This window comes from Microchirus variegatus, assembly GCF_963457635.1.
Source record: "Microchirus variegatus genome assembly, chromosome: 13".
Taxonomy (NCBI): Eukaryota; Metazoa; Chordata; class Actinopteri; order Pleuronectiformes; family Soleidae; genus Microchirus; species Microchirus variegatus.
This window is the reverse complement of record NC_139814.1, coordinates 26,413,000-26,433,150: the sequence shown is the minus strand read 5'-3', so window position 1 is coordinate 26,433,150 and position 20,151 is coordinate 26,413,000. Positions and strand designations below refer to the sequence as shown.

General features: G+C 41.8%; 1 protein-coding gene across 1 annotated transcript in view; it reads left to right on the top strand.

Annotated features, from left to right (window-relative positions):
* Window positions 1–815: 815 nt before the first annotated feature.
* The window catches only part of col22a1 (collagen, type XXII, alpha 1), a gene marked incomplete at its 5' end in the record, with an annotated part of 55,569 nt that continues 36,233 nt past the window's right edge, over window positions 816–20,151 (top strand). The window contains 11 exons of the mRNA XM_083899720.1: window positions 816–906; window positions 2,845–3,411; window positions 10,530–10,610; window positions 17,158–17,269; window positions 17,509–17,632; window positions 18,487–18,762; window positions 18,873–18,953; window positions 19,325–19,441; window positions 19,572–19,616; window positions 19,731–19,793; window positions 19,975–20,013. Of these exons, the coding sequence (XP_083755846.1) occupies window positions 816–906; window positions 2,845–3,411; window positions 10,530–10,610; window positions 17,158–17,269; window positions 17,509–17,632; window positions 18,487–18,762; window positions 18,873–18,953; window positions 19,325–19,441; window positions 19,572–19,616; window positions 19,731–19,793; window positions 19,975–20,013 (1,596 nt within the window). The remainder of the gene's footprint in view (window positions 907–2,844; window positions 3,412–10,529; window positions 10,611–17,157; window positions 17,270–17,508; window positions 17,633–18,486; window positions 18,763–18,872; window positions 18,954–19,324; window positions 19,442–19,571; window positions 19,617–19,730; window positions 19,794–19,974; window positions 20,014–20,151) is intronic.

The window sequence follows — 20,151 nt, the reverse complement described above, 5'->3', positions numbered from 1 at the left end:
AAAAACAAGATACTATACTATGTCGTCACAACAGTACAGCTAAAATATTTGCATTAAAAAATTGGCGTCATGTGGCGCCACCTGCCGCCGTCTACCAAACATCGCAGTCAGTAGAGTCTCAGCTGCCGAGCAACCACGGGTTGCCAGTTAGGTCAGAAAACGAAACCTTAAATGACCTCGGTATTTTGAATTTGAATGCAGTAACCGTTCTTTGGCCACATTCTTACATGTGGCACCTTTAAGTAGGAGGATGCAATGGTCATTTGTTTATCTCAAACGAGAGCTAACAACAGTGGTGACAATAGCACAACAACAACATCTCAATGTCTCAATAACTCGATGTCAACATTTGAACATCACAACGAAGACGACTGTTTGAATACAAATATATTAGACAGTTGTGATTTTTGTGATTAATCAAGTACTAAACCATTGGACATTTGCATTTAAAAGTTCAGAGAAGGTTAACTTAAGTTCGCCTTTAAAGGTTACAGTGCATTCTGAAGTTGAATCCAAAAGCCAAACATCCCTAACTTTTTGTGAGTCGTGTATAAAGTATAATTCTATCAGGGTAAAGTTGCAAAGATGAACGACAGGAAGCACTCGGTCTGTTCTGTGTTCCCAGGCAGAGGAAGTCAGTAATGAGAAGGTGCATGAGCCAGTTGAGTAAACACAGGTTAAATTGTTTTAATTCTGTGGTAGAAGGTACAAAAAAGACTGTTGAATGTTTCTGTGCTGACATTTCCACAGACTGGACATCTTCATGGTTGCAGTAGATTAAACAAAACAGACCCAGACCCAGAACCGAGGCCCAAATGGAACTACGACTGGGATTTCGAGTCACCCTGGTCTTGGTCGTCGTGGCCTTGACTCTGACTGGTGAGAGGGTGGAAGCACAGAGGGCAGGTAAGATCTATCTATCTATCTATCTATCTATCTTTTAGCTAACAAGCTCTCATCTATCTATCTATCTATCTATCTATCTATCTATCTATCTATCTATCTATCTATCTATCTATCTATCTATCTATCTATCTATCTATCTATCTATCTATCTATCTATCTATCTATCTTTAAGCTAGCAAGCTTTCCTTTTTAGCTAGCAAGCGTTCATCTATCTATCTATCTATCTATCTATCTATCTATCTATCTATCTATCTATCTATCTATCTATCTATCTATCTATCTATCTATCTATCTATCTATCTATCTATCTATCTATCTATCTATCTTTAAGCTAGCAAGCTTTAATTTTTAGCTAGCAAGCGTTCATGTATCTATCTATCTTTAAGCTAGCAAGCTTTCATTTTTAGCTAACAAGCTTTCATCTATCTATCTATCTATCTATCTATCTATCTATCTATCTATCTATCTATCTATCTATCTATCTATCTATCTATCTATCTATCTATCTATCTTTAAGCTAGCAAGCTTTCATTTTTAGCTAGCAAGCGTTCATCTATCTATCTATCTATCTATCTATCTATCTATCTATCTATCTATCTATCTATCTATCTATCTATCTATCTAGCTTTAAGCTAGCAAGCTTTCATTTTTAGCTAACAAGCTTTCATCTATCTATCTATCTATCTATCTATCTATCTTTAAGCTAGCAAGCTTTAATTTTTAGCTAGCAAGCGTTCATGTATCTATCTATCTTTAAGCTAGCAAGCTTTCATTTTTAGCTAACAAGCTTTCATCTATCTATCTATCTATCTATCTATCTATCTATCTATCTATCTATCTATCTATCTATCTATCTATCTATCTATCTATCTATCTATCTATCTATCTATCTTTAAGCTAGCAAGCTTTCATTTTTAGCTAGCAAGCGTTCATCTATCTATCTATCTATCTATCTATCTATCTATCTATCTATCTATCTATCTATCTATCTATCTATCTATCTATCTATCTATCTATCTATCTTTAAGCTAGCAAGCTTTCATTTTTAGCTAACAAGCTTTCATCTATCTATCTATCTATCTATCTATCTATCTATCTATCTATCTATCTATCTATCTATCTATCTATCTATCTATCTATCTATCTGTCTATCTATCTATCTATCTTTAAGCTAGCAAGCTTTCATTTTTAGCTAGCAAGCGTTCATCTATCTATCTATCTATCTATCTATCTATCTATCTATCTATCTATCTATCTATCTATCTATCTATCTATCTATCTATCTATCTTTAAGCTAGCAAGCTTTCATTTTTAGCTAACAAGCTTTCATCTATCTATCTATCTATCTATCTATCTATCTATCTATCTATCTATCTATCTTTAAGCTAGCAAGCTTTAATTTTTAGCTAGCAAGCGTTCATGTATCTATCTATCTTTAAGCTAGCAAGCTTTCATTTTTAGCTAACAAGCTTTCATCTATCTATCTATCTATCTATCTATCTATCTATCTATCTATCTATCTATCTATCTATCTATCTATCTATCTATCTATCTATCTATCTATCTATCTTTAAGCTAGCAAGCTTTCATTTTTAGCTAGCAAGCGTTCATCTATCTATCTATCTATCTATCTATCTATCTATCTATCTATCTATCTATCTATCTATCTATCTATCTATCTATCTATCTATCTATCTATCTATCTATCTATCTATCTTTAAGCTAGCAAGCTTTCATTTTTAGCTAACAAGCTTTCATCTATCTATCTATCTATCTATCTATCTATCTATCTATCTATCTATCTATCTATCTATCTATCTATCTATCTATCTATCTATCTATCTATCTATCTATCTATCTATCTATCTATCTTAAGCTAGCAAGCTGTCTACATGTACGACAAATGATTCAACTCTTGGGTGTTTTTACCGACTGCAGGGTGCAAAAACGTCCACTACGACTTGGCCTTTATCCTGGACACGTCATCAAGCGTCGGAAAAGAGAACTTTGAGAAGATCCGACAATGGGTGGCAAACCTGGTGGACTCCTTCGACGTGGCACCCGACAAGACGCGAGTGGCTGTGGTCCGGTACAGCGACAGGCCCAGCGTTGAGTTCAACCTGGGACGACACAGGACCCTGGAGGAGGTCAAGAGAGCTGCGCGCAACATCCGCTACCTGGGCGGTAATACGATGACCGGCGACGCCATCAGCTACGCCACCACCGACATCTTCACCGAGCGGAACGGCGCGCGGCCCGCCGCCAGAGGCATCCAGAAGGTGGCCATCCTCCTCACGGACGGGCGAAGCCAGGATTACGTTTTGGAGCCCTCCAAGGCGGCCGCCAAAGCCGGCGTCCGAATGTTCGCCGTGGGCATCGGGGAGGCGCTGAAGGAGGAGCTGGAGGAAATCGCCGCCGAGCCAAAAAACGCCCACGTCTTCCACGTGACCGACTTTAACGCCATTGACAAGATCAGGGGCCGGCTGAGGAGGAGGCTGTGCGAGAGTAAGTCGGCCATCAGGCCCAGTGCCAACACGCCCATCACTCACACTGAACGCCACGTGGGCTCACTTTGAAGCCTGGCTTTGAAGTGCCTGAATCATCCTGAACCTGCACTTAATCAATTTAGACTTAGGCTCCGTCCCAATACCTCCCCCTTTAAATTTCCCCTTGGTTTTGAGCGCCCTCTACCGTAGATTCCCCTCGTTGAGGGAAGTGGTATTGGGACCTCACTACATGCAAATTAGCGTAGTGAACGTGAACGAACGTGCTAACCTACGTCGCATGTTGACAATTCTACCTGTGGAGCGTGCTACTATTTTCATTCAGGAAAAATGGCGGCGGATCAGCTGTTTGTTTTTCTCCGTCAACGCTAGTTTTTCTTCGTCAAAACGCAAAAATGTAGCAGAGCTAGCTGGCGGCTGTTTGCCGGGTGCTTCGAGGGCGTTTGCCCGTCGCGCAGCTCCGCGTGGCGGGGCGTGCTCTCTCGGGGCGCTCGGCGGGTAGCCGCTCGCTAGCTAGTTAGCTAGCTGCTTTCATGAATCGTCACTTATTTTCTGACATTAGCGTTCAAAGCTCAACGGTCCTTTTGGATGTGTATCAAACCAACATATTCCAACACAATTGGACATTGTAACGCGCTTATTTTTGCAAAAATACATTACAACGAAAATGTTCCTCGGCAGATGTGGCCGCCATCTTTGTTGAAAAATATCAGCCGGATCGTTGAATTCGCAAAGCATCATGGGTAATTTCATCTTCCACTTCTTTTTAAGCCTGCACCAGAGCTCACTACGTTTTGAGGGTTGATTATAAGGGGAAAATCGCCACGCAGACCTGCGTGACGGGCGCGCTCTCTCGGGGGGCTCGGCGGGTAGCCGCTCGCTAGCTAGTTAGCTAGCTGCTTTCATAAATTCGTCACTTATTTTCTGACATTAGCGTTCAAAGCTCAACGGTCCTTTTGGATGTGTATCAAACCAACATATTCCAACACAATTCGACATTGTAACGCGCTTATTTTTGCGTAAAAATATATTCCAACGTAAATGTTCCTCGGCAGATGTGGCCGCCATCTTTGTTGAAAGACTTCGCAAAGCATCATGGGTAATTCCATCTTCCACTTCTTTTTCAAGCCCGCATCAGAGCTCACTACGTTCCGAGGGTTGATTATAAGGAGAAAATCGCATTTCCCCTTGCTCCACCCTACACGTGAACACTCAAAATGTAGGGTTAGGGCAAAAATGTAGGGTTAGGGTCAAAATGTAGGGTTAGGGCAAAAATGTAGGGTTAGGGTCAAAATGTAGGGTTAGGGCAAAAATGTAGGGTTAGGGTCAAAATGTAGGGTTAGGGCAAAAATGTAGGGTTAGGGTAAAAATGTAGGGTTAGGGCAAAAATGTAGGGTTAGGGCAAAAATGTAGGGTTAGGGGAGGTATTGGGACGGGGCCTAAGTCGGCCATCAGGCCCAGTACCAACACACCAATCACTCACACTGAACGCCACATGGGCTCACTTTGAAGCCTGGCTTTGAAGTGCCTGAATCATCCTGACCGTGCACTTAATCAATTTAGACTTATTTTAACCTTTCGCCGCTATACGGAGGAAGGACCTTGGCCACGAAACCCCTCCCTGACCACAAAGAGCTGCGGCGCTTGTGCGCCGTGCTATCATGGCTTCTGTTCAGATATGAAGCATGTGACGGGGGTGTTGCATATGAACGTTTTCAGTGGTGTTTTTCCACAGTTACTCATCTGCAGAGGTGTTCGTCGAACGCTGGCTTTCCCCCCCCCCTCACAATGTGCCGAGAGAGAGTGCTTTTTCAGTACAAAGCAGCAGCCTCGTGTCGTGCAGCAGCTGAAGCATCTGAAGCATCTGCGGGCGAGCGTTTTTCCACGGAGAAGATGGATGCTCTGCAGTCCAGCGCTTAAAATTCCTGCCCTTAAAATTAGCCAGACAGGAAAGAAAAGGATGCCATAACATTTTTAGCTGCAAACGGCAAATACAGAAAAAAAAAACGGAAACGACATGATTGCACAGTCGACTCGAGCGTGATAAGAGTGATTTTAAATGCCCCTCAAAAGTAAACGTGTCTTCTGCAGAAAGTGTCGATTCGTACGTCTGAAACACCTTTTGGTTCTTCTCGCGGCGTATCGCCTTGCAGAGTTTTAAACCCCTGCTGACCTTCGACCTTGCTCTTTGACTGCACAGATTTTTAAAAGTGCCAGCCAATAATGCAGGTTATATACGATGAAACATGCTCCATCCTACAAGGGCAGAGGCGATTCTAGAGTCTGTAGGGGCCCTAAGCATAAATTCCCAGTGGGGGGCCCTTCCTTCCAACCAGTGTTCGTCGCCATTATGTTATAAATAATCGTACACCAACAAACAATGTATGACTTCAAATTATTTTTAATTTTTTTTCGAAATGAAGGAAATAACATGGAAAAACCTTGTCTTTAAAAAGTATGTGAGAATATAAAGGTAAAGAACAATAAAAAAAATGAAAATAAAAAACTATATAAACTTAATTTTCCAACTTGCAGAACGATAACTAAAGGTGGGGCCCCTTTGGGGGGGTTTCCTACTGAGATGTCATTGCAAATCGCCCATTGTTTTTTAAGGGGGACGGGAATGCGCCTGCTCACTGCACATTTCAGTAAAAACGGCCCCCAGGCTTCGAGTGGCGTGGGGCTCCCCCATCGGCTCGGGGGCCCCAAGCAGTTGCCTGCCTTGCCTTGCCTGTTCACAAGCTGCGTCCCTGTACAAGGGGAGTTTGGAGGACTAACCCGAGGTTAAATTTACACTGAAATAGCGCGAGAGAGGTCCAGTGTTTTCATTCTTTAATCTCAGTGGTCAGCAGCACAACTGGCCCGCTGAGCGAGTGAGTTATTTTCGACCCCGAAAATTATAGATCTAATGTTTCTAGTGGGTTCATGTGCAATGTTTTCACCTTTTAATCTATAGTTTTAAAAAAAGAACTCTACTATTTGTTAATGTGTGTGTGTGTGGGCTTCCTTTAGAATAACATCAATTAAGGCCACAGATTTTTCCGTGTGTTTTTGGAGCCTTTCATCATTTTAGGTTCGCAAAGAATCCAACTTTTTACATTTTCCCCAAATACTATTTTCAGTGTTGTCATGTCGACGGGGGGGGAGCTTCTTCTCGGCTTGTAACACGACTGGTGTCGACTGAAACGACTAAAAAAAAAAATCCTCTTTTTTTCACGCTCGTGTTTGCCCACACTGGCAGTGCACAATTAGGGCTGTGTTGCCACTGTGTGTGTGTGTGTGTGTGTGTTTGACAACTGTGTTTGTGTTTTCTTCATGTGGACAAAGAATTTGTGTTTGGTGGCGGAGGAAAACCACAGTTTCACAAAAATATATAGTACGCAGGGAGCCAAAGGTCACATACTTGACCTTGGGTGAACCCGGTAATAGAAAACTGTGTTTATTAAAGTTGTGCAGTGCGTGAAAAACAACAACAAAAACAAACCACAAACACAATCTTATCAGTTAATTTGGATGACGGTGGTAAATGCTACGTAACTTCTGCTGCTACCATGAACACTGCGCGAGACGTTTCGTTCCCAAATGAAGGTTTTTTACGCTGCTTCCATTTTAACTCGGAGCCGGATGCCTAAATTATAGTTTTGAGTGCCGCAAATGTGGGGAGTAGCTCAGCGATCCTGCATGCTAAGTCTGAGAGCCGCGCGACAACAGCAGCATCTGACTTTAAAAAAAGAAACGAGTGACGCACTCGCATTCATTTACAGAACAGTAATTTCTGGTGAAGGGGCCGGCCTTTGTAAACAATTTAAACCATGCAACCCTGCGCAGTTCGCCCAGCGGCGCTTATAAAAAGACTAAAGGGAGCTTACTGCAAACCAAACAAGTCAGACGCAAACATAAAAATCCACCATGTGAAACTGGGAAAACACAACTCGTAGGATTATAAAAGAAATGTACTGTAGATAGATAGATAGATAGATAGATAGATAGATAGATAGATAGATAGATAGATAGATAGATAGATAGATAGATAGATGAAAGCTTGCTAGCTAAAGATGATAGCTTGCTACCTTTAAGATAGATAGATGAAAGCTGGCTAGCTAAAGATGAAAGCTTGCTAGCTTAAAGATCGATAGATAGATAGACAGATAGATAGATGAAAGCTTGCTAGCTAAAGATGATAGCTTGCTATCTTAAATATATATATATATATAGATATATAGATAGATAGATAGATAGATAGATAGATAGATAGATAGATAGATAGATAGATAGATAGATAGATGAAAGCTTGCTAGCTAAAAATGAAAGCTTGCTAGCTTAAAGATATATAGATATATAGATCAATAGATAGATAAATAGATAGATGAAAGCTTGCTTGCTATAGATGATAGCTTGCTAGCTTAAAGATAGATAGATAGATAAATAGATAGATGAAAGCTTGCTAGCTAAAAATTAAAGCTTGTTAGCTTAAAGATATATAGATATATAGATCAATGGATAGATAGATAAATAGATAGATGAAAGCTTGCTAGCTAAAGATGATAGCTTGCTAGCTTAAAGATAGATAGATAGATAGATAGATAGATAGATAGATAGATAGATAGATAGATAGATAGATAGATAGATAGATAGATAGATAGATAGATGAAAGCTTGCTAGCGTAAAGATATATAGATATATAGATCGATAGATAGATAAATAGATAGATGAAAGCTTGCTAGCTAAAAATGAAAGCTTGTTAGCTTAAAGATAGCTAGATAGACAGATAGATGAAAGCTTGCTGGCTAAAAATTAAAGCTTGCTAGCTTAAAGATAGACAGACAGACAGACAGACAGACAGACAGATAGATAGATAGATAGATAGATAGATAGATAGATAGATAGATAGATAGATAGATAGATAGATAGATAGATAGATAGATAGATAGATTGATTTTAGTTTTAAAAGACTCTTTGACACGTTCATTTCACCACTTTGATTTATTTAAGAAAATGATATGGTTTAATAGTGAATGTGTGGCAGATGCTCCGTCCAGAAGGGAAGTCAGAGTGTCTCACTGTGGTATTTTTTGGCCTCTGATAAATATCTAAGACCCGACATGGGACAAATTGTGGGGCAAATATTAGGTTTAATGAGAGGCTCCTCCGTACAGATTGATTAAAAGTGACAGCGGCGTATTGATTAGCTGTCGCCGCGTCGCCTGGTTTGTCTTTACGCCAAGTGAGATGACCGAGGAGGGTGCAATAATTCACAAGGACACATTCCTGCAGATCACAGTGGTTTTCAGACTGTCACGTTGAGCCCACTGCAGTTTATCTTGTTATAACTGGGATTTATTTTGGGCAAATAATTATACAGCATTGGTCACGGTAACAAAAATAAGTTTAACATTTAATAATAATAAGATTATTTTCATACTTTAATAAATACATTATACACTCTCTAAAAAGCTATTTCGTGTCTGACATGTAATTGGTCTGTGGTGCTAACCAAATTAGCCATGTGGAATGACGCCACGTCACACCCGGACTGAACCATTTTACTAGCAGGGGTTGCGGACAAGCAACAGTCCCGTAGTAATAGTAAAACACTTCATGTGTTTTAAACCAGATTAAATGAAAGAACACTAGTTTAATAACACAAGAGCAGCTTCGGCGCTTATTAGCCGTCGCTCTGTTGTTAGCGGATGTTAGCAATGTCAGGACTTCACCACCGGAAACTGTACTTCTTGGAGGCAGACGGAACAGAACATAAACAAATATAAAATAAAAATGCCCTAAATAGACGTTCAACGATGTGGTGAGTTAACCTGAGCCTCATTGTGTGTAATGGCTTTGTTTATGTGTTTGTTTGTTGGTTTATAAGTGGCGTTTCTGTGTTTTAGTGTGGCGTTTTGGAAGCTAGCATGCTAACGTGTTGACAGTGGTGCAACACGTTAGCATGTTCATGAATACATTATATCATGTTAGCATCGTGTTTGTTCCTTAATATTAAATAAAGGTTGCGTTTTACGTTTCTGCAATGGTTAATTATTTCAACATAGCTTATTAAAGTATATTATATTTTGCTAAATGATAAGATATCCATGGATTTTATTGATTATTCTTGAATAACATGGCAAATGATTGCTATTTACTTGCATTCTTAAACATAAAACAAATACTTTTAGTGGTTGAATGTTATGCTTGATTTCTATCTAAATGTGGAATGTGGGTATAATAAGGTAAATTCAGGATGTCAATTACCATATAAATAACAACATTTTCAGATTTAAGATGTCTATTTTGTTAAGCACCATAAATCTAAAGGTGGATTTAAATAAAATAAAAGTATCTTCAGACTCGGAGCACTTCCCAGAATCAGTGACCCTGTTAAGAGCAGAAAATACACATTTGAACAGTTTCCAGAAGTGGAAGATCACCTGTGTAGGTCATTATGTGGGGGGAAGAAATCTGTTTCTGGAACATTTGTGTTCATTTCCAGTGCTCCGAGAAGCACAATATGAGGTGTGTGTTATACAAAATCCACCACCTGCAAGGTTGAATGAATGTCGGCGACTCCTCTAAGCCAATGTTTACGAACGATGGAACTCGACAGCAGTTGTTTCTGCTTTCTTCAGTAGTGACGTTGGCATCTTGACACAAATAGAACGCATCCCTCCTGCCAACCAAAACTTAACCTGGAGGTGTTGCCTTTCTCACTGTCACCGCCACCACTCAAATATGTGTCGGTGGAAACATAAACCCTGTTATGCTTCTTTGCGCTCTGTGCATGTAACTGCACAGAGCGCAGCCACCTCCGCGTCTCGCTCACCCACGCACACACTTCTTCGCGTCCCAGACATCACACAGGGGAGACGGAGGGTGGGCTGTCCGTCTGGACCTGGACCTGGACCGGTGCTCCTCAGATCCCATATCAGTCTGGAGTCTGGCGTTTTCAATGACGTCATTGTTTTTCCGAGAAACAATCCTACTCCCTCGTAAAAAAAAAGTTTTTTCGGAATGACTGCATGATTATCTAATGTGATTATGTTCCCAGGTGGGAAAATGCAACCCTTTTCTTCCCCTAATTATGTTTTGAGTTGACCTAACTGAACAACTGTACTTTCTCCTCAGATGTCCTGTGTCCAAACATGAGGGTCCAACCCGATCGCTTTAAGCCCAACAGCAGCAGTTATGGTCTGGAAGAGGTTCCAGGTATGTGCGACAACACGCAGCATTGGCGAGATTTGACAAACACAAAGTCAGCAATTTACTTTTTTCAAAGCATGTCCTACACTTCCACGTGTACCTTTTATTATTATTCATCTTTTGTTATTCTTGCTTTAAATACAGAGACGTTTAGATTTCACTCACAATTTCCTTTATTTCTGTCTTCTGCTGCTTTTATTTGGTGCCTTTTTGCCAGTATAACAAGAGTCAATATATAGCTGCAAAATGAAAGCTGTGTAAAATTGTAAATTACCCACTTTTACATCACATTGGACACCAATGTCATCTAAATATAGAGTAGGTGTAGGCTTTAAACATCATGGAAAATGTTTTTCTTCTTTGCCAAGACCTAATATAAGTACTTTTCATGTATGGATGTGTCTTTTAAGCTCCAATTTATGTTTAGAACATAACTAAATCCTTCATCCAGCAACTCTAAAGCTCTTTGTACCTCCAGGGTGTGTCCTGTGGTACACATGTGCAGGTCCCGACTCCTGATTTTAGCTTTATTTAGACTGTAGTGTACTGAAATGACAAGCAGTTTTTTTTTTAAGGAGGTCAAACTCGCCGAAGCACTAATGTGACTCTGTAAATGCAGCTGTTATTTCGGAGTTTTTGTTCGAGCCTCGGCAGGAGTCTTGAATAGCGCTTAACCAAAATGTCGGATGTTGTTATAAGTTTGTCTTCTGGGGGATCTTGAGTTTCCTGTCTGCCTTCCACCCACATCCATCGCAGCAAGAGAAAAAACAGATGCACAGAGAGAGACGTGCACTGTTTGGACTCGTGATTTTGCTGAACTTGATGGAAAAAGAGATGTCAGAGTAGTTGTGTTTTTAGAAATGTTCACAGGTTTTGACCTGGTGACATCCCACCATGTTGTTTTATGGCAAACATTATACATGAGGATACTAACAGACCCTTTTATGATGTCCTGTTTTGTATCAAACGTGCATTTATCTATATTTATTTCATTATTTTGGTCTCAGAAAGCTTTTAAAAACACGACTGGCTGTAAAGATAAAAGTGAAAAAAAAAAAACTCCACCATTACCTCTTAAGAGCAGGATAAAGTGCAGCTGGGTATTTGTGGGCATGAAACCTATACCACACCAATCAGTGCACTGGCGGCTTTGGGGCAGGATGTATCCGTGACAGTTTGTCAGCCTCGACAGAGCTAACACATGGACCAACAAACACACACACACACACTTTATGACCAATTTAGAGTTCCACGTTGCTCTATTATGGCCTGTCTTTGAACTGCAACAAGAAACCACAGTAGTGGAAATCCTTGCAGACACAATACGAAAGACCCCAGCTGCCCATTCATTCAAAATCCGGTCCATTTCATTCATTATTCAACGCTGTCGTGGGCACTACGGGCAAAGAAAAATAGTAGACTATTGAGTCTCATCCCCGAGGCTATTAAATATGATGAGTATGCACAACTGCTAAGTAGAACAGTCAATAAGGGACACTCTTATTGGCTATAGATGGATATTAAGCAGAGACTTATTGGTAGAAGTGGCACTTTGATATGGCTTAGGAGTTTGGGTGTGCAGGACCAGAACCCAGTCAGCTGAAGTAGTCATAGACTATTTGATAAATGAATCTGTTTGTCATTTAATATGTCTGTATCAGTGTGTCTCAGGAGTATGACAAACAGCCCGTCAGCTGTGGCGGTGCAGAGTTGAGGATTGTGCTTCTAATGACAGACGACGGCATCGATTACCACCCTCGAGACACGTTAGCACGTTCCTCGCGCCGCAGACAATTGCTCGGTAGTTTTCTTATCAGGGGGCCGCAAAAAAGAAACCGCTGAGTGTTTTTAAAGCGTCGCTTAATGAGATGTGTTGTTAAGCAAGCAAAACGTCTTTTTACTGGAGTTTTATTACACCATCAGGACTGAGGAGCTGTTTTCTTATATTTCTTACACATTTGCATGAAATTGTGTTCCCGATGGCTATTTATGACTATAATTATTTCCAATCCAATCTAATTCAACTTTATTTATACATTTCGTTCGAGATGAATGAATAACACAAATAAAACATGCAAACGTGTGACCTAATAGACCTAAGAACAAACAATAAAAATACTGTAGAAAATATAAAAACAACACAAATAAACAGGTCATAAAATAAAACTATAAAAAAGATAAAACCCAACGTCTCATACTGGGTCGAAAGCCAAAGAGTAAAAATGGGTTCTAAGTAGTCCGAGGCGCGATAACGTAATAGCGGCGGTTTACGGCGTTATCGCATGACGCGCTATGTTTACGTGACTCCCGATTGTTAAAATGAGTCTCTAAAGTAACGCTAAACTTCAAAAACAGAGGCACACATACGCACTACACAGGGACGCTAGGTTATTTGTAGCGCTGCTCTTTTCCTTTAATAAACAGACCGTTCCAGTTCCATTGTAGGCATGCTAACGGCGCTAAAGGAGCTAATGCAGCTAACGGCGCTAACTGGTAAACGGTGCCTGGACGTAAACATGACGTCGCGCGCGTCTTTTTCCCGGCAGTTGTCATGGAAAGATGCGTTTTTTACTATATATATACACACAAATAAATAGATATAGATATATTTGAACTATTTAGGTATTGTCAGTCTAGTTTCTTTTTCCTTCACACGTCAAACACAATAATAAGATATAAAGGGATCTTTTTAGACAGCGACTATAATATATATATATATTGTCATATTCAGATCAGTTCAAAGAGCCCAAACCTGCACTGGGGCAACATGTTATCAAACGGCGGTTTGAGGTCTGGAGCTCATCATTTGACATGACAAAGATGTTTCGGGGGTTTTCCAGACTGCAATAAGTCTGCCTCGTATATAACGGCAGCCAAGCTTCAAGAAATCCGCTACATTGTCAAAGTTGCTTGAGTAAAATATGCTTTTCTTTTTCCAGCCTGTGGCTAAGCACACAGAGATCTTCTCTGCATGCAGAGATGCTCTGTACAAACAGTATTTATCATCACTGCAGCGGCGGCTCCCGTAGGCTCCCACTTATAATTACACGACAAGTGCTCTGTGAGAAAATGTCACGACTATTTGCCGCCGATTATGATTCGACAGCCAAGAGACCTGTGGTTGGAGCAAAGGCTTGTGTTTATCACGGTGCTGTCTCGTCAGAAACCCCCCTGGAGGTACCGAGCGAACACGGGGAGGCTGCACAGTGTCTTTGTGCTATCTGCTGCACAAACGCTGCCATCTGCTCTGATTAAAAAGAATGCCGTATGTGTGCGTGTGTGTGTGTGTGTGCGCGTTTGGCCGTTCCCAGTCAGTGAACTCATCTGGCTCCCGCCGCAGATCACCCCGTCGGTCGCGTTTGGCCGTTCCAAAATAACTTTTTGGGTTGATTATACACTATCCGCTGCCAGTCCAAATTACAGCTCTGAGCTCACGCGGCCCCCGTACGGCCACGGGAAAAAAACGGCGCGCGGAGCGAAGCGAAAATGTGCACAATGCAAGCCGAGCGACGGCGCGATCCGAGGCCGGCACGGGTGTCGCGGCTGCGTGGCTTCCTCGAGCGACCCTTTAGACCACGGACCGATCGACAACTTGACTTTTATCACCTGCTAAAAGGTTATCGCAAATAACTGCTGCTCCCGTTTAATCCAAACACTGAAAGGCTTCCTTTTGAAACTGACATTTTGCGTGTTTTTGTGCGTCCTTTGGTTTAACAGGAAAACACTTTGACAGCACATCTGTCATTAGAGACCAGAGCCACAGAGCTGTCGTACATGCAACTTATCCGAACTGAGACGAGGATGTAGTCCAATAGCAGTGCTATTTCAGCTGCTCGAACATGGATAAATATGATTAGGCTTCATTTTTATTGTACTATAGGTCCAGGGCTGAAACAATTACTCGATTAAAGGATTATTTATCGATTACTAAATCAATCGTCAACTATTTTGCTCATTGGTTTGTGTTTTTAAGGACGTTTTCAGCTTGTTTCAGCTTCTTAAATGTGACTCTTTTCTGGATTCTTTGCTCTCTAAAACAAAGAAATCATTAAAACAAACTTAAAACAGTTTTTGACAACATCCTTTCTCGGTTTGAGAAACACTGATCAACATTTTCTGACATTTTATCGTCGTTAGTTGCAGCCCTGTATAGGCCAAATTAAAATGAATTCCAGTGAATCGGCAATTTATAAACGAAATTGAATCAAATTTAATTTAATCCTTGAAGTAAACCAAACTTGTGGCTTTATAAGTGCATGCATGTAAGGATGGCGAAAGGTTAAAGTATCAACAACTCACTATAATATTGTATAATGTTGTGTTTTATATGTATTGTTTTGTGATTATTATGTATCTCGAAAACCCCTCTAGAAATGATTGTTTATTCTTATTATAACCGGTAACATGCATATAAGCTGGTATCAAAAAAGATAAGCGAGCAACAAAGACAAACGTGTTTACTTTTGCATTTAAATCCCAGCACAGACAGCGCCATCTACTGAGTGCAGGACTAAACAAACGCACATTCGTCCGAGTACAGAATCCCATCGTAAAAAGAGATTTTCTGCCCTGTGGTGTGTTTAAGAAGCAGCCTGTTGTCCATGACGCTGCGTCTGAAACACTCCGGTGACCTTCACTGGCTGAGGAAATAGCTGCTGATCCGCTCAGATAGTCAGGTGTTACGCCACCACTTGTTTTTTTTATGCTATTTTTTACCCCGTGTGTGTCTTTTCCGCACCTGTTTCCCGACTATTTCTAAGAACATCCGCTTTAGGCTTTAAACCAGACTCTCGCATCACTTTCCTGTTCTCCTAAAGATTAAAGCTGCACTCGTGATAATCCCCCCTTGCTGGAAAACCTTACATTTCATAGATGCTGTTGCATTACTCGGGGAAATATTCTGAGGCTGTTGACTCACTAATGACAGAGCTGGGCTTTAAGACGAGCCCCGATCCACGCAACATAACCACCGGCTTTCAGTGCGATCTGCTGGACACGCTGGCAGCGTCGGTGCTGTCAGCGGGCTGGCATCGCCATAGCGACGGCGCTTGTTTGTTGCACAAGGGAGTGTCTCCTCGCTCTCTCTCTCTCGCTCTCTCAACCACCCTAAATGTGGTTTGTGGTTTACGCCACTTCAAATGGCACGCTGCACGGCAATGTACACACACGTGCACACACACTCTCTCAGGCTTAGACGAGGACCTTAGCAGTGATGGCAGCCAGTCTTTTCCTCTCGTGTGACGCAATGCTTCCGTGCCAACAGTGCAGCTCTTTTTTATTCCACTATTTCAGTCCTATTGGGAGTTAAAGTTCCCACAGAGTGTTCGTATCATACATATATGTGAATTATGGAGGTCTACTTGCATACATTAAAGCGGACGTTCCAATTAACGCCGTTTTTTTTAGTGTGTATCTGCGTCATTACCTTGTTTACGAAGCCCTGAAGGTTCTAAACAAACAGTTCAGCCACTGCTGAGAACGCTGTGTTTTATTGTAATCTCGGGCTTCAGCGAGATCTCTGAAAAAAAACCCGGTCCGGTTACGTAAACAGCGGTTCTCCTGAACAGCAGATCGTCCTGCTCCGGGCACTAGTCCGGGCACATCCGGTTGCGTACATTGAACCGCAGAAGAAGAATAACGTCTGTTGTGGAGGTGTTTCACCAGCGACAGTGTCTTCTGACTCCGGGTCAAAGGTCGTCAAAGGGACTGCGGCGGGGAGTCGTGAAGAAGCTATTTTTAAACATTGTTAAATCTATGTTTTGATAATGAGGAGCAGTGCATCCACCGTTCCAGAGGGGGGAGCTGTGCTTCTGAGAGCTGGTGTGCTGAATATGTCACTTCCGGGTATTGGCCAATCATAAGACAGTTGGGAAGGCTCTACGCTGGCTGGACAATCACAACCACAATCTGTCTTCTGGGGGGTGAGATTTATGTCTGAAATATCGCGGCTCAGCACAGCGTCAGAAAAGACAGATTTCTATCGGCTCGTTTGCAGCAACTAGGAGGTTTTTGACCATAAAAACAAGCTAATGTATGTAAGTAGACCTCCATAACTAACATATATGTGCAACAGGACCACTCTATGTGAGCTTTAACTTGTTTTTATGGTCAAAAACCTCCTAGTCTTTGACCCAGAGTCAGAAGACACTGTCGCAGGTGAAACACCTCCACAACGGACGTTCTTCTTCTTCTTCTGCGGTTCAATTCACGCAACCGGATGTGCTGTTCACAGAGCCCAAGAATACAATAAAACCCATCGTTCTCAGCAGTGGCTGAACTGTTTGTTTCCAAGCTTTAGGGCTTCATAAACGAGGTAATGGCGCCGATACACACCAAAGAAAACAGCGTGAATTGGAACTTCCGGTCTATGGGAGCTTTAAAGCTTGTCCCCGAATAGCCACAATACACATTGGCTGCAGGGTGCGGTGGGACTGACTCAATTAAGCGTTATGTCCACAAGAAATCTGACGGAAACCACGGGCCTTTACTGCTCGTGTTGTGTGTAATGTGTGAGACTTTTTGAATTGAGTCCAACGAGGTGTTTTTACTGCAGGCTTTGACCTGATGGAGTACTTCAATGTCAGAGATATTCTTGGAACCAGAGTGGACGAGGGTCAAAGTTCTTACGTCCGACTCGGCACCATGCCCATCGTACAGCAAACAGAGTAAGTGACTCTTCCAGGTGTACTGTAGAGTACACTGTGTATTCTTTGTGAAAATGTCACGTAAATGCTTGGGGGATAACAGGATAGAGTTGTTTTTGCCTTTCTAGTTGACATTTCTAATGTACCAAATGACCAAAACTTAATATACAAAGCAGAATATTGCATATTTATCATATATTACATGCAAGAAATAATAAGTTTCAAGATCAGAGCAATAACTTTGTGTTTTCATTTCAAAGGGACGTGTTTCCTCAAGGGCTGCCGGATGAATATGCCTTTGTGACGACGTTCAAATTCAGGAAAACCTCACGCCGTGAAGACTGGTACCTGTGGCAGGTTTTTGACAAATATGGAATCCCACAGGTAGGTCCGCCCCAAACGTAAACAGTCATGAACGTCAAACTGTATGTGATGTCCAAAGTTGACCCAGCAGAGGTCAGACTGTCAAAGAGTTCCCCTGTCAAAATCATATTCGTCATGATTATATATGTACCTTAAATTGAATATACGTAAGCAAAGACCCAATGAAAACCAGGTTTAACCTCTTCAGCCCTGACCCTCTTTTTGGAGTCGCTGCTCGTAAATGACACGCCCAAACTAAATAGAGTAAATCTCTGCAGTTACAAGCTCTATGTGGATTATCTTGGTATCAAAATGAAGATAACACTTGTGAGATTACACCAGAGGTGTAAGTGCCACTGTGTCAGAGTAAATGCACTTGGAACACAGCTTAACTGAAGGATTTTTTTCTCTCGCCTAAATAAATATTGCATTTTAAAGCAAATATCGCCTTTAAAATATGCAGTAGGAGCTTAAAAACACATGGAGGTCATGTAACAACATGTGGACGTGAGCCGTGCAAAGTCTGATGCTGTTGAAATGAAGCAGAGTGAAATTACAGAGGTTTTAGTAAAGAGCTGACGCTCCATTGCCGCTTTTCAATGTGTGCGCTGTAACGGGTTTTTTCCGCTCCTGCTGGTTTGATCCATCGGTGTTTTAACTGTGTTTGGTGAACATAAGAATGGTTTATATGAGCTTTTAGCTGAGTTTCTGACCTTTCTGTGGGCATGCAGCATGTCTGTGTTTGTTAAAGTTAGACATGGTTTTTTACGACGCTTTTGTCGCTGCGTCTGAAGAAGAGGTTAAATCCTGTGTTTGACTAAATGTAGTTTATATAACTCCTAACATTGTCCTTCTGCTGCTGATGACCCCGACAGGTGTCCATCCGTCTGGACGGCGAGAACAAAGCGGTGGAGTACAACGCCGTCGGCCTGACGAAGGACGCCGTCAGAGCCGTGTTCAAGAACCCCGAAGTCGACAACCTGTTCGACCGCAGCTGGCACAAGATCGCCCTGAGCGTGGAGGCCAAGGCTGTGTCTCTGTACCTGGACTGCAAGCTCATCCAGACGCTGCCCATCGAAGACCGGGAGGACATCGACATCCAGGGGAAGACGGTGATCGGGAAGAGGCTTTACGACAGCGTGCCGATCGACGTGAGTGTTCGGCCCCCGCGTGTTTTTGTGGTTTTTTATCGCGTTTGACGGGTTTGAAGTCAGTATTGTCTTTTATTTCATCGTTTTTTTCCCCCTCCGTTTCCGTGCAGTTTGACCTCCAGAGGATGATGATTTACTGTGATTCCAAGCACGCAGAGCTGGAAACGTGCTGCGATCTACCCCATGGACCTGTGAGTATTACAGAACCGACGCTTTTGTGAATATGAAAGTATGTATTTTTAAAAAAGCTCCCCTGGCTCCGGCATGGAAATACATTTAAGAGCGGGTTTTGTCTACAAATATAGTCGCTTAATGTGCAGTTATTACGGAGATAACAAAAGAGACAAGGATGAAATGATGCTTCAAAGTGAAAGTTGCGGTGGCCGTGTTAAAGTAAAGTAAAAGCTCTGCTTTCGCTAAAGTAAACTGTCCTGTTGTTATACACTTTCTCGTCTGTAATTGAAACTGAAAACACTCATTTTGAGTTTGCAAACACACAGATTTTAGGTTAAACCAAAAAAAAACAAAGCTCGACTCATTGAATGAATTTAAAATTTCCCAGTGCCCTAAGAAAGTGGCGACCGAGGCTCCCCCCATACCCATCCCCACCCCGACGCCGACCTCCGTGGAACAAAAGCGAGGCCCTCAAGTCAACTGTTCCTGCCCCGAGGGAGCGAAGGTACAGCAAACTGGTTTAAAAAACACAAACTTTTACCTCCTTTTTTACGCCCCGCTTTTCATCCAGAGGGAAATCTCTTTTCTCTTTCCTCGACAGACAGTTGAGATGTTTGTGTTTCCATTTTTCACAGGGAGACATCGGCGCACCCGGCGTTGCAGGTCTCAGGGGTGAAAAGGTCATCTGCTGCTGCACTTAAGCACTACTTTTTGTGTGTGCGATTGCAGTTTTTTTCCACAGTTGTTTATTCGCTTTTTTTTTCTATCGTGTCAACGTGCCTACGTTTTTGCAGGGTGACGGTGGCTCTGTCGGCGCGGCGGGACCGTCGGGCATCAAAGGGCAAAAAGGAGAATCTGTATGGAAACCTAAACGGCGCACATTTACATGATAATACAGCTAATTGATTGAGTTTAATTCTATTATTTACATCTATAGATACATATAGACATGATCAGATCAGACTGCATGCCTTCCTGCTATTCTGCTTCTCTTGCCGCCTCGATAATAATTGATCTTTATCGGTGAATTATTTGCAGGGCAGAATAACTTCTGTCAAAGGTGACAGAGGCGAGAAGGTGAGTAAACTCTCTGCGTCATTAACCGGAATACATGTTTGTATGTGTGCATATTCGATATGCATGACGTGCGCATGTATGGACCGTTTTCCCTCCAGTCACTAATAACTTTCTTTCTCTTATTCTCTCTCTCTCTAA